Source organism: Argopecten irradians, chromosome 1 (assembly GCF_041381155.1).
Source record: "Argopecten irradians isolate NY chromosome 1, Ai_NY, whole genome shotgun sequence".
NCBI classification, from domain to species: domain Eukaryota; kingdom Metazoa; phylum Mollusca; class Bivalvia; order Pectinida; family Pectinidae; genus Argopecten; species Argopecten irradians.
In genome coordinates, this window is record NC_091134.1 from 42530868 (window position 1) to 42544173 (window position 13306).

General features: G+C 33.4%; 1 protein-coding gene across 3 annotated transcripts in view; it reads left to right on the top strand.

Moving 5' to 3' along the window:
• Positions 1-4729: 4729 nt before the first annotated feature.
• Positions 4730-13306, top strand: part of LOC138328673 (SAM and SH3 domain-containing protein 1-like) — a 52115-nt gene continuing 43538 nt past the window's right edge. For 2 of the 3 annotated variants that reach the window (XM_069275487.1, XM_069275489.1), the window contains exons 1-2: positions 4730-5284; positions 11981-12124. In XM_069275487.1, coding sequence (XP_069131588.1) covers positions 4850-5284; positions 11981-12124 — 579 coding nt within the window. In that variant the 5' untranslated portion in view covers positions 4730-4849. The remainder of the gene's footprint in view (positions 5285-11980; positions 12125-13306) is intronic. The other variant, XM_069275488.1, reaches the window with a different exon arrangement.

Here is a 13306-nt window from a genome sequence, read left to right on the forward strand (position 1 = left end):
CTGGCATTAAAATAGTTTCTTATTGTTTCAGAGGTTACAGACATTTATATTTACATTTTCTTATTGCTAAATATATTTGTGTAGATTTTATATATAGTGTTGAGGCCAGCTTGCGAAGCGGTGCCGGGCCGTCACATGTACCCGCTTTTTGTTCACACGTAGAAATCCATGTTGTGAAAAAGTTATGAATAAATAATTGATTTCAATGTATCATATTTCTGTAATACACGGAAAATCTGTTCATAACACTATTTAATATAAATATAACGAAATGTGAACCACCTGGTCAGACTACGGCCGCTCGTGCATGGCTTCTCCGGTAGATCACCTCGGTCGACAGCCAATAGTTGGGAAATTAATAATATTTATACGTAATTACCAACGTATATCTCAACAAGTACTTGTAAAAGATATATATTTCGTTATTTCCTATATATATCTGGTTTTAAATAAATGGTATAAACCACTGTTACACATAAAAGAAGATGTATGTGTACGTACACGTACAGTATTGCTGCCGATATCTCGAAAAATAAAATAGTGAAATCGTTCAATTTCATGAGTTTATTTTTAATTTTTAGTCACCCTTATTCCATGTGCCGTTATGTGAAATGCCAAATTGAGGTGATATTACTTTTAAGTAATTTGAATGCATGTTAGATAGACTTCATTTAGATTTATGAATTACAACATAGCTAGATCGTAATACTATAAATGCCGACCAGGACACATTGCGCACGGCTTCGAGAATCCTAAAATACTCGAAGTTTTGTTTTAAAATATGATAAAAAGAAACTATAAAATGACTCATTTGAATGTCATAAACTAAATTCCAAAATTTCTGACGAAAAAGTTAACCAGAATATATAATTTTGTGACTCTTAAAAATGACGAAATTCGGGATCTCGGCAGTACTGTACGTAATGGCTGCCGTGCGCTTGGGGTAATCTACGAAGGCAAATTTTAATTTGGTCATAATCACACATCGTAAGATGTTTTACCAAGTTAAACTTAGAAAACAGTAGTCGCTTATTAAAATGTCATTATATTATTTGGGGAAACTTGGAATTTCATATGTAGTTTCTGTTAATTTTGTAACTTCTGTCAATGTTTATACGTATGTCTAATGTCGACCGTGTTTTTTACTCGTGGCGGTCGAAAATGGAGTATAAACAGAGTAAAATATATGAATACCAGATGTTTATATCTAAATATTTTTGTTAAATTATATTTATTTACCCTTTTTATAATTAAAATAACGCAATAGTTCTCGGATTGTCGCACTATTTATTACAATAAAATGTAAACAAACATCGCAAGCGGCTGTGTTCCCACTATGTTTATGTGTAGATATAGAGAGTTGTACCTTTGAGCGCCCGGATGTACCTTTGTGTGACGTCATCGCCATCTTTTCTGAAATCTCCTATAGCTGGATACTGGCTTACCTGTATGTTTGACAAGTTATAATTATTGGACCATGACGCAATATACGGTCAAGATAACTTGCGGGGTCGGGCATATTGGGTTTACCGGTAATTAAGAATTAAAACAAGCTGAATTGGGTACTTATAGGTAGACTAGCCACCAATAAGTGGAGGACGTCACATACTTTAAAGTGGATTTAATTATGCATGGTCTTTTATAGACTTTCAGTTTTTAATAAAGGATACGTAATTAAACTCTTTTTACGTACATTACACTTAGAACTTAAATTAGCAAAGAAAAAAATAATATATAAGTGTATATATATTTTAATGAAAGACGATCTAGAACAGTATCGCTAGATAACTAATTGATTTGCATCAAATCTTATTTATTTAAAAGCGATGTATTACCCGGTATATGATTGTATTACTTACATTGTATAGTTTATTATGAAATAAAAAGTGTCTCAAAAGCACAATAAGACTGGTTTATGCTGCAATTCACAGCTGTTTTTTGACTTGTGAAAATGCTTGTATTTCATGTAAATGATAAATATATTTAATGCAATCTACCTATAATACATTGACTTTTGAAAACGTAATATATTTTAGATAAGAAATGGAACCTACAGATATAAAATCAAATAGACATATACTTAATGAACATAGATTTATCTTTTTCACTTTTGCAATGAAAAGGTTTTATTAATTAATGTAGCAGAGATGTATTTATATACTGTACACTTCATTGTAGATGTTGTAATTAAAAAAATAAACTCTAAAACATTATAATTATGTATTCTTTTAAATCGAAGAATGTATTCCCCCGATCCCTAGCTATAACACATCAACTTGTCTGTCTAGGTCTGAATGTACCTGGACACCATGTCCACCCGTAGTGGACACCGTGTCCACATGTAGTGCACTCCGTGTCTACCTGTAGTCTAAATCTTGTGCACTCCGTGTCTACCTGTAGTCTAAAGCTCGTGCACTCCGTGTCCTACCTGTAGTCTAAACCTCGTGCACTCCGTGTCTACCTGTAGTATAAACCTCGTGCACTCCGTGTGCACAAGGGTGTAACCTTTAGTCTACTACCAACTGTATTTATTTCTGTTGCATTCAAATCAGCAAACTGATTTAAATGTAATATTTAATTGTGATGTGATCTTTTAAAGATGCTCCACCGCCGATAGAGTATAAATGGTATTCATCATTTGAACAATAATTGATGTTTAATCGTGTATATATATATATGTCTAGTTAACACAAAAAATAATATAAAATAATTTGTTTTGCATTTATATTTAATTTCAAAGCACTTCTGCAAAATTGTCCAAAATTCAAAAATGATAATAATAAGTCTACTCACATTTTTTTCTAGTATTTAATATAAATTACCACAAAACTTTCAGTCATTTTTTTTCAATGTTTTCATAATTACAGGAAATTATATTTGAAAAAAACCCATTTTGGTTTAAATATCGATCTTTTATATTTTCACATATTTTTACATTTTGCGATATTTCAAAACACACACCAGTTTTATTTAGCATCTCATGATGGTCAAAGTCAGTCTTACTATGTCGATGTTTGTTAGAATTAGATGTAGGTCATGGATTTTACTATATGTTTCAGGAATAATAGTCTTATTAAAAGAGGTCATCAGTATTTAAAATGTCCTTTTAGTTGGGAATTATATACATAGTAGTTCTTAACTACTTTTCCTTAGAACTTCGTGTGTCTATTTTGATCCACACTTATTACTAAATAAAAATGCATTTCCGTGGCAGCGAGTTTGAATCGCAACATTTTTTTCTCTGATTTTGTTTTCTTCCAAATGGACAATAATGAGATTTTTTGACTTATTGACAATTATTTGAGAAACTTGTATTGTTGTAAATAACTATGGTAACCAGGTAACGCGTTCTACCCATGGTTGTTTTCGCTTCTTGCTTTATTTCTCTCAGCAGCATTGTTTGTTTCACTGACTTTGAACTAGCGCAAATGTCCAAGTTATTTGGTTAAGCGTAAGAATAGCCTGTTCATTAGCTAACCTCTAGCTAACATCACATGTCATTCATTTTTCCCTGACTTAAAAGTACACGTCAACACTGTGATAATATTGTGAATGAAAATATTATGAGAACAGTTACGTCTTTGTCAAAGAAGATGTCCCATGGGTACAGGGTACCGTTCTCTGACTATCAGACGATCGCCCGTGGTGAAAGGTTGGGTAATATTGGTGTTATTTACCCGGGAATGATCTGTTTACTGACCACTACCCTAATCAATCACCTTCACATTTGGGGTGTCACCTCTCTCTGACGAAACTTCGTTTTTACGTTTTAGCAGAAATACATGTATGTATTATATGCATAAACTACATGAAGGGAAATAAAAAAACTGCCACTGAAAAGTAGAAATCATGCTAGAATACGATAGTTTGTGTCTACTGTAGATCAGAAACATATAAATATCTATAGACCTAATTTTTAAATAACAAAAGCAATGGACACAAGTTTATCAACTCATTCAGTCCTTCACAGAAAAAACCCAAAATCTTTTACTAGACCTTATAAATCTAGGAACGAAAGTAGATTGTTGATAATAATAATAATAATTTTGATCTACAGAAAGGTTAGGCTGGTGTTTCTGTGTAGAAAGCATCATGGGGGTAGTCATTTGATGTTGAAAAGAAAATTATATATTACGAAACAAAAGACAATGTCTGGCAAAGTTGTTATCTTATGTTATCTAATATTGTAAAAAGTAAATTATAAAAGCAACAATGTAAGATAATATATGGAACTCCCTATCAGAATCAGTGATATCAATTGTTATATCAAGATAGGTTATATAAATTTAGGAGATCCCAGATGTATTTTGGTAGAATTTTGTAATCAATCTGATTGATTTGATTATTGACTTTCAATTAACGGAACCAAACATTCTATACATTTTAGATAATTCCATATCATTATTACTCTATATGGTACATGTATTGTACATTCAATTTTGTACTGAAAAAACTTCCTACTTTTAATCTAAACATTACATTACTCTAGACATCCGTCAGTGTAGGAAGATAATAAAAGAATACCTATTTCATTTAGCTTAGTGAGCTACAGTAGCTTTTGTGGAAAAAAATCTAGCTTATGTTTGTTAATTCTTTTTTTTTTTTTTTTACAAATATCAAACTGATGACGGACACTGTACTGTATATATTACGTTAGTTACCCTTGTCGTAACAAGCCGGATATTGCATTCACCGTATTCCGGATCACTGACTACTTTTATTCCCAGTGCGTGCGCAATCTAATGTGTTCAATGCATCACGTTGTGTGCTTACTTCCACTTGTCGGATGGAATCCGTTGAGTAAAGACAGACTGTGCCGTGCGATTATAGGCAACCATGATGCTTGACGATGTCGGATAATATCATAGTGGACTGGTTAAAATCCGTCAGATTGGAATTGTACACGCAGGCATTTTTAGATAATGGTTACGATGAGCTAGAAGTGTGTAAACAGATTGGTGAGGCCGATCTTGATGCTATCGGGGTACACAACGGGGTTCACAGAGAAATCTTACTTCAGGCTGTCACCAGACTCCGGGAGGAGGGTGGGACGTCTGTTTATTTTACACTCGAAAATACGGATGTACCTCGGAAGTGTGTGAAAAATGGTTCGGATCAAAATAAAAGTGTTAAATTGGGGACGAGAAGTTCTTCATCCCGTCGTGGTCCCCCTAAGGCTGGGGAGGATGCCCCCTACAAAACCCTGGAACAGCTGAGAAAGTGTGTCGGAGACAAATTGGTCAAGGATGGCATTGACCTCGCTTGTCCTCCCTACATCAAACCGGTAATTGTTAATTTACACTAGATATCTAGTACTGCTCTGCTGCTACTGTTCTGATTGAGTATAAATGGGTGCTCTTTCAATGATTATATTGAAGAAACATTTATAAAAATGACCCATAATCATTTTAAGAAAACATATTCTGATGATTACGGAATGTCAATCTACTGTAGTGTATTCAGCCACATTTATCCATCAGCTTATAATGTTAACATTTGATAAGTGTGTATATAGGTTAACATGAAATTACTAATAGTGACAGACTAAAGCTTTAAAATTGTCAGGGGCACCCTTACTTTAAAAATATCATTTTAATGTTAAGAAGTAATTCTTAGTCTTTTAATTATAAAAAGTCACTGATTTGAACGGTACTTGCATGTAAAAATGTCGTCTGAAATCATGATTTATAATGTAACCAACATCTAGTAAAACAAGTTTTATTATCATGACACATACTTTCTACAGCAGGTTGCAGTGAGACTAAGTTGTAAATTTTCACATAGAGCGAAATACTTACATTATTCTACAGTACCAAGCCTTTTGTCTCTAAAAATGTGTAATGAAGTAGGAAATTCAGATTATAAGAGCAATTTCCTATTGATACTTAGTTAAAGTTAATGAAATTGATTAAGATACATATGATTATAAAGTATATAGTTGAGATACACATCTTACACTTGTTCAGTGGATTTTCCAACTTTGAAGTGCCACATTCTGATAACCCCAGCCTTCTGTAGGGATAGAGGCTCCAGAAAAAATATAATGTCTCAAGTACATATATACATGGGCTGGGTCAAAGTTTTAGGTGAATTAAGCAAATACAACTCAGTTGGTGTCGTGTTCATAAATCATATAGCAGAAGAATTTTGTTTGCAAAGACATAGACATCTTAGTATTTTGGAGCTAGACTCATACAGCAATATTTATTTATGAACCCTATATTTATCAACCTGATATATAAGCCTATATGTCGAAAGATGTATTTACTTTGTATCAGTTGTATTCAGGACCAGAATATGTATAGATGGTGTAGGATCAACAAGATGTATCTACCAGGTAACATGGAACATTAAAATTTATCATTTGCTTGTATATTAAATTTATTCCCAAAACTCATTTTATAGTTGTGTTTGACTGTTCGTATCTGTTATAACCTAATAATAATAAGGATATGTCAAAAGATGTATTTACTTTGTATATTGTTGACATTTTTTGTCAAAGAAGCTGTCAAAGAAGCACCTATAAGTTTTGTCAAAGAAGTTTTTGAATTAATTGGTAATAATTTATCACCAGACTTGCATGCACAACTATCTATAATCAGACCGACAACTTTTCTGTCAGTATTGTGTTTATCTGTTATTCAATTTAATTTGCATTACAGTGTATATATTACTTTGACATTTGCAGTTGATTCTGATTTGTCAATTCAAATTTAAAGACCTTAAACATAATATATAAATTATTTTGGTTGAATTTAATGAATATGTGAATAATAATGCATCCAGTTTGTGACAATCTTATTTCACATTTTTCAATATGTTGGGATTGTAGAAGGAATTTTAATAATATCCTTTTAAATTTCTATTTGGATAATAAATCAAGGTGTTTAATTGAGCGAAGTATTTAAAAGATGACAGAATGTCTATATAAATATATGGTGATCATGCACAATTAAACTGATATTAATCTACTGTACATCTGCCCTGGTTTATTAGAACTTTAATATCAGTATCTTTTCAATGTTAGATATACCAAATGTAATAAAACATTTAAAGAACAGGTGAAACAGTAAAATCTAAACACCTGATGAGAAATTGACAATGGGATAATTGGTGTGGGTGGTTTGTGATGATGATAGATAGCAAATGGAGGAGACCGACAGGTGTAAACACCTTTTCCTCTTCCGACACCTGCCTACAGGTGTATACTACAGGTAGTAGTGACCCATGTTTTACCTGTCACAGCTAACAGATTCCCTATCGCCAAGGTGTGGTAGCTGGCACTGCTTTAATTACAGGTATATTTAATGCCTCCTGTTGACTAAAAGAAGTTTACTTCAAATTATTTAAATTTTGTGTTTACAGGATTAAAGATAACATGAATTACATTCCAATGAGTAAGATATATATATATGTATACGTAGGTACCTTACTGATAAAACTGTGACTAAGTCACTTCTACCTAATCAATAGATAACACAAGTATTGTGTAGGGCAGAAAGGTGTATCTTTTCTATTGATAAACTCCTAACAATAATGATATCATATTTATAATGTTTATTGCTTTTATTTAATATCATAGGTTATAGTGATCTTGATAAACATCTTTCCCATATATAAGCTATCTTTTTAATAATAAACATACTGTTCCCCAAATTTATCTTGTCCATGTCAGTATATTATTCAGGGTTTAGAATTACAGGGGTTAAATGGAGCAGTATAATTTATATACCTGTAGGTGTGATTACCTGGTGAGTGTCTATACAGGTGAGATATACAGTTTCATCTGGTATGTCTGATGGCCATGGGACCCCCTATATAGCTAGGGGCAGGTAATACATACCTGCTATATTTAAGACCTTAGGGACTTAATTCTTTTTTTTAAGCCCCTTCTGACCCCCCCCCCTCCCCATTGTCCATGTACGTTTTGGATGCTGACCAGTAGTTACATGTAGTACCAGTATACACAATTTTGCCCAAGGCCACACCACAAGGTACCTGTAACTATATATAATCCAGATAGATTTTCCATGTCAAAGGTTTACCTGCAGGGGGTGGGGGGGGGGGGGGGGGGGGTGTTCATCAGTATACTATGGGGTTGGGGCTGGTCAGTATTATGGGATGTTTTACCTGTATCTGTTACAATTAAACAGAAGTCAATTTACAGGTGAGATGTAAAAGGATACTGTACATGTCTGATCAGTGTATTTACTTGTGGCCATGATCAGACGAGCCTGCTGACACATATGGGTCAAACAACACTTTCTGATACACACAGGTCAATACTAGTTATGTAAGAGAAATTTACTTGGTATGTATACCTATTTACTGATAAGATATCCTTGATCAGTACAGTAGTGGAGATATTTGTGGACTGTCAATATTTGCTCTATCTGATGAAGAAGGGCAGATCTATAGCTGGCTATTGTATTTGATTTTATTGACAATAAGAACCTGAACAGCAATAAGTACCTTTTAAACCCAGGCTCAGTAATAAGCCCAGCCTCTTTTTGTTTTGAAGCTAGCTATAAATTAGGCCCACATTTTATATAAGGCTTTAAATGTTGGGATTATGATGTCATTGAAATGATTATGTAATAAAAATTGTGGTTGACATGGCATGTTATTTTCATTTATAGTTATTAATACAATTACTACATATGCAGATTATACTATATTGTGTATGGCATTGTGATATTGTTCCATGAAAATTAAATGACATTTATGTATATAGTATTATAAACAGGTACCATATATAAATAATTTATAATTACCGTATTCGACCTAATAAGCTCCCATGTCCCTATAAGCACCCATCCCCCTTTTCGAGGCCTCAATTTCAATTGTCCAAGCATAAATAAAGACCAAAACTTATATACACTCACAACAGTATAGATTTGCAATAATTTCGTCTTATTAGCACCTTTTCATTTTTTTCAATTTTTTAAGCGCCCTGGGCGCTTAGTGGGGCAAATACGATATGTATATAATTTAGAAACATTATAACTAGGATGTTAGTGAAATTGAAGCTAATTACTGAGCTTACAACAGAAAGTATGGAGAAATTTGTTAGATGCTCAGGTATGTGGTAGAATCTGTTAGATAGTGCTGTACACTTATTTATATAATTAGGTACTAATTAAGGAACAGTATGATTAGACAGTTTCTGAAGTTACCAGGTACTAATCAAGGAACATTATGATTAAATAGTTTCTGAAGTTACCACTGCTAAATTTGCTGGGAATAAATGCCTTGGTGGTTCCTTATATTATATTGTAGAGATTATGGGTGTTGCCTGCTATAACTAAACCATTACTTTGCTTTAATGAACTTGTTGGAGTCTGCCTTGATAGCATGTACGTATCCCCTGTACTCCTCCCCTCCCTTTCTCTCCCACCAACTCAGGACTAGCCGACCAGCACATCTGGAGCTCCATTTACTGCCTTTCTATATACCTTGTTTACTTGTAATAGGCTGGTGGTATTTATCTTAATTTACATGTAATGTAGCCATTAATCTATGTTGCTATGAGAGAGACACCCCATGCTGTTTGTAAGCAGTATTGTGATACAGGAATTGTTTTCTGAGTCAACAAACAATATCTCATTTATTATCACAATGAACCCCCTTTTTGGTGTCATCTAGTTCCTTTGTTTTTGATTTAATTGGTGCATCAGCTATATAGCTAGCATGAATATAAATAATATTTTGTCATCTACTATTGTTGGTTAATATTTACAGATTATATTAGTATGCATTAATTAAATTAACTTGCTGTCCACATTGCATGATTGATGATATTCAACTAAATATTTGGTGTCATTTTAGAACATCTCTTTTAAAAATAAAATCTCCAATAGAAAGCTTGACACTGCCTATATTGAAGTTTAAAAATAATGCTGCTGTAATGTCGAAGAATTTGAGATTTGCAAATTTCGTTCCATTTAAATTCTCATAGCGATATATGTAGGATGACTTATTTGTATTTGAATTGGTGTACATGTCTTCAGCAATACGGTACACTGAGGTAGCACTATATCAACTTTGAACAGTTCCATACCACAAGAAGACAAACACAATTAGATAAGTTCATCCTCTCCCCCATTACCTGGTAATTGCAACTTTACACTCACCTTCTTACAGCTGTTTATTTATCTCTTATGCAAGAAATAAAACACAATGATATGTTTTACTTTATATGTGTTATGACATTAAATAAAAATATAATGTTATGATATAACAGTTTGACAAATTTGTATTGCTGGTGTCATGAAGTATGAATGGTATTTATCATTTTCAATGTTATAATTATAATGTATGCTTACAGTTTCTGAACATTTATACAATGCATATCACTGCAGTGGTACAATTATAGCACTCATAATTATAACCTGACATTAGGTTGCTGTACTATATACCGTGTGTGTATACTATGGCTATGTACAAACTAGTCTTCATTCATATGCATGCATGTACGGTATCAACACAAACTTCAAAGTCTTGCTGCAGGTTTCCTTAAATCTTAGACATTGAATTTTACACACAAATCTACAAAAGAGTCATGGAGATGATTTTTTGTGTCTTCCATTGATCCTCTGATTCTTTGTCTTGTGGTCCAGTCTGAAACTAACATGGAATGGAATCCATATCTATGTCATTTATATTCAACAGTTTTGAAATTTTGGTGCTTAATGCTTTATGTAGTCTGACTGTGTGGGAACTGTATTTATATTTTTTGATATGACACAGACTTTGTGTCTGGAAGCAGAAGTAATTGTATTTGTGAATTACACAGAGGGGAATACCACTGGCCTCGTTTTCTTGTGTTTGTAGTACAAATACCTGCTCTCAGCATGTCTCTCTGCTATTGTTGAAGGGTAGATATTAAACAGACGATGTTATAAGAAATATTGAAGACATGATCTTCCCACAGTAGGGGTAGATAAATACAAAAGTGAAGTTGCAACATCAAAGTACGGGGACAGAAGGGTGGGATGTCCCTGTACGGCCTTCCCTCCCCTGGTGTCACAAAATCTAGTCTATTGTCACATGACATCTGTTCACGTGTCTATGTAAATTGTCGGTATTGTACTTGACTTTTGCGGCGACTTTTGTCGATGCCAGTGTGACAGATCTTTACTGTACACAGGTAACTGTAGCGAATTCTTGTTAGGTGATCATTCGGTTTAAATCCACCACATTTCCATTCTGTGGTCAATATATATACAAGAATACTTGAAGTGTCTGTGGTATTGGGGTATTATCCCTGGAGTGGGTAGTGATACATAAGTACATATTAGACAATAAAATTTTCAATTGTGTCTAAAATTGGATGTATTGTACCTAAAATTGGATATTGAGTTGTTATAAAGATTTGGATAACACATGTACATTCACCAAAAATGTCAATTAGATTTCAGATGTCTATGTATTGCCTGCGAGGCAAACTTTTTAATCCTGTGATGGACAACCAAAAACACTTACATATCATGTACTTGCAAAGGTCAATGTTTTTTCCCTATGAACTCTGGCTTTCATTTAATGAAAACCTAACACAACTATCATTTGGGCATAAACACAAAGAAACTATGGTAAATGCATAATAATAAGCATAAATTTGCCTGATTCTTAGATTTCATACAGGAATCATTTTGGCTGAAAAAATGCATGGGTCATTTTCAAATAATTTAAACAATACTAAAATTTAACTCAAAGAATCATTAACACCCGGTAGAAACACATGTATAAACGTTTTTTCTCAAAAACCTACATAGGGTTATTTTTGAAAGATCAAGGCCAATGACCTCTATATCTATCTCTGCATGAACTTGTTTGATATTTTCATAAGGAATAAGCAGTCTTTAAAAGTTTATAGAAGCTTCAAGAATCTTCAACCTTGTATATATGATTTAAAATGATTTAGAATTAGAATTACAGTATATGAGTACCAGGTGTTGATATTTTTTTGTCATCATTTCAGGACAATTCCCCTTGCCACAGCAGTCTGGCGGCCCTAGCAGTGAAGTACACGGACCAGCTGAAAGGTTCCAGCCTCCAGGATGTATATCGATGTCTGGAGGAGCTCTCTCTGTGGAGGATCAATGGGCCTCATCACTATTATTCTGTAAGTCCACTTAAACAGTTAAAAAAACCCAACAACTTAACAACAGGTAAAGCTAGATTATACTTACTCATATAAATCAAAGGCCAACAGGTAAAGCGAGATTACTTACTCATACAAATCAAAGACCTCATTAAATTCAAAGTATTAAGAGGCTCTGTACCAGATTTGACAGTTTGTAATCTTGTAAACTGAAATGGAATCCTCAAATAACTCAAATTATAAGTAAACTCTACAATTGAGAGTTCAATTAGTTTGCAGCTCCTAGCTAATTTAAGACCAATTAACTCTTTTGATTGGTAAGCTGTACAGACTCCAATATACTTATTTTGACAGTCAAGTTTGAGGCTCAAACTCTTAATATGGATTGTTGCATTTTAGGCTCAAAATCTACCATCGAGTTAGCTTGAGGCTCCAACCTTAATAATACTGTTGGTAAAAACTTACAAATTTTTAAAGTCATTATCATTGGTAATTATATAAGCTTGATGGCATGTTGCATTAATTGAGTCTCAGTATCTTTGTTTGATTGGTTAGTTTGAGGTTCCAACACTGATCAGGTTATAACTTTACTGAGGTGTTCAGCTTGAGGCGGCAACTCTACTATTGAGTATATATGGAGCTCAGTCACTCCAAATCAGCTATTGATCTCCAGCTCAATCTAACAGTCATTGTGGTACTAAAATGCTTGGGAATAATTCTTTTACTTTCAAGTCCCTCTTGTACTATTGATCTTGTCTGTACCTGTACAATTCTATCTGTACAATTGAACAATACAGTCTTGTTTATGCAGGTTTTAAAATCAAATCAATTAAAAATTCAAACTGATAAAATTTCAGTTTCATGCAGGCAGTTAAAGATTGATTGAAATAGAAATAAAAGTGGATGTGTCAGTTTGAAACAGTCCAGCATCAGAACATAGTCCTGTTGTCTCCTGCAGTAGTAACAGCTATTTCCTGACTGGCTCCAGCAGTGAATCACATCAGTGCCAACAGTAATCTTTAACTCTCTCTACCAAACAAAAATTATTATTGTACTTTTGTGTATTTTGATTTACAGGCTATCAAGGTAAAGGTCTACCTTATTTGTGTCTGCTATTTATAATACAGTTTACGTCTGTACTAGGAATGGAATTTCATTGGTGAAGTCATCACATAATTTACACATATTTACTTGTTTTGAATC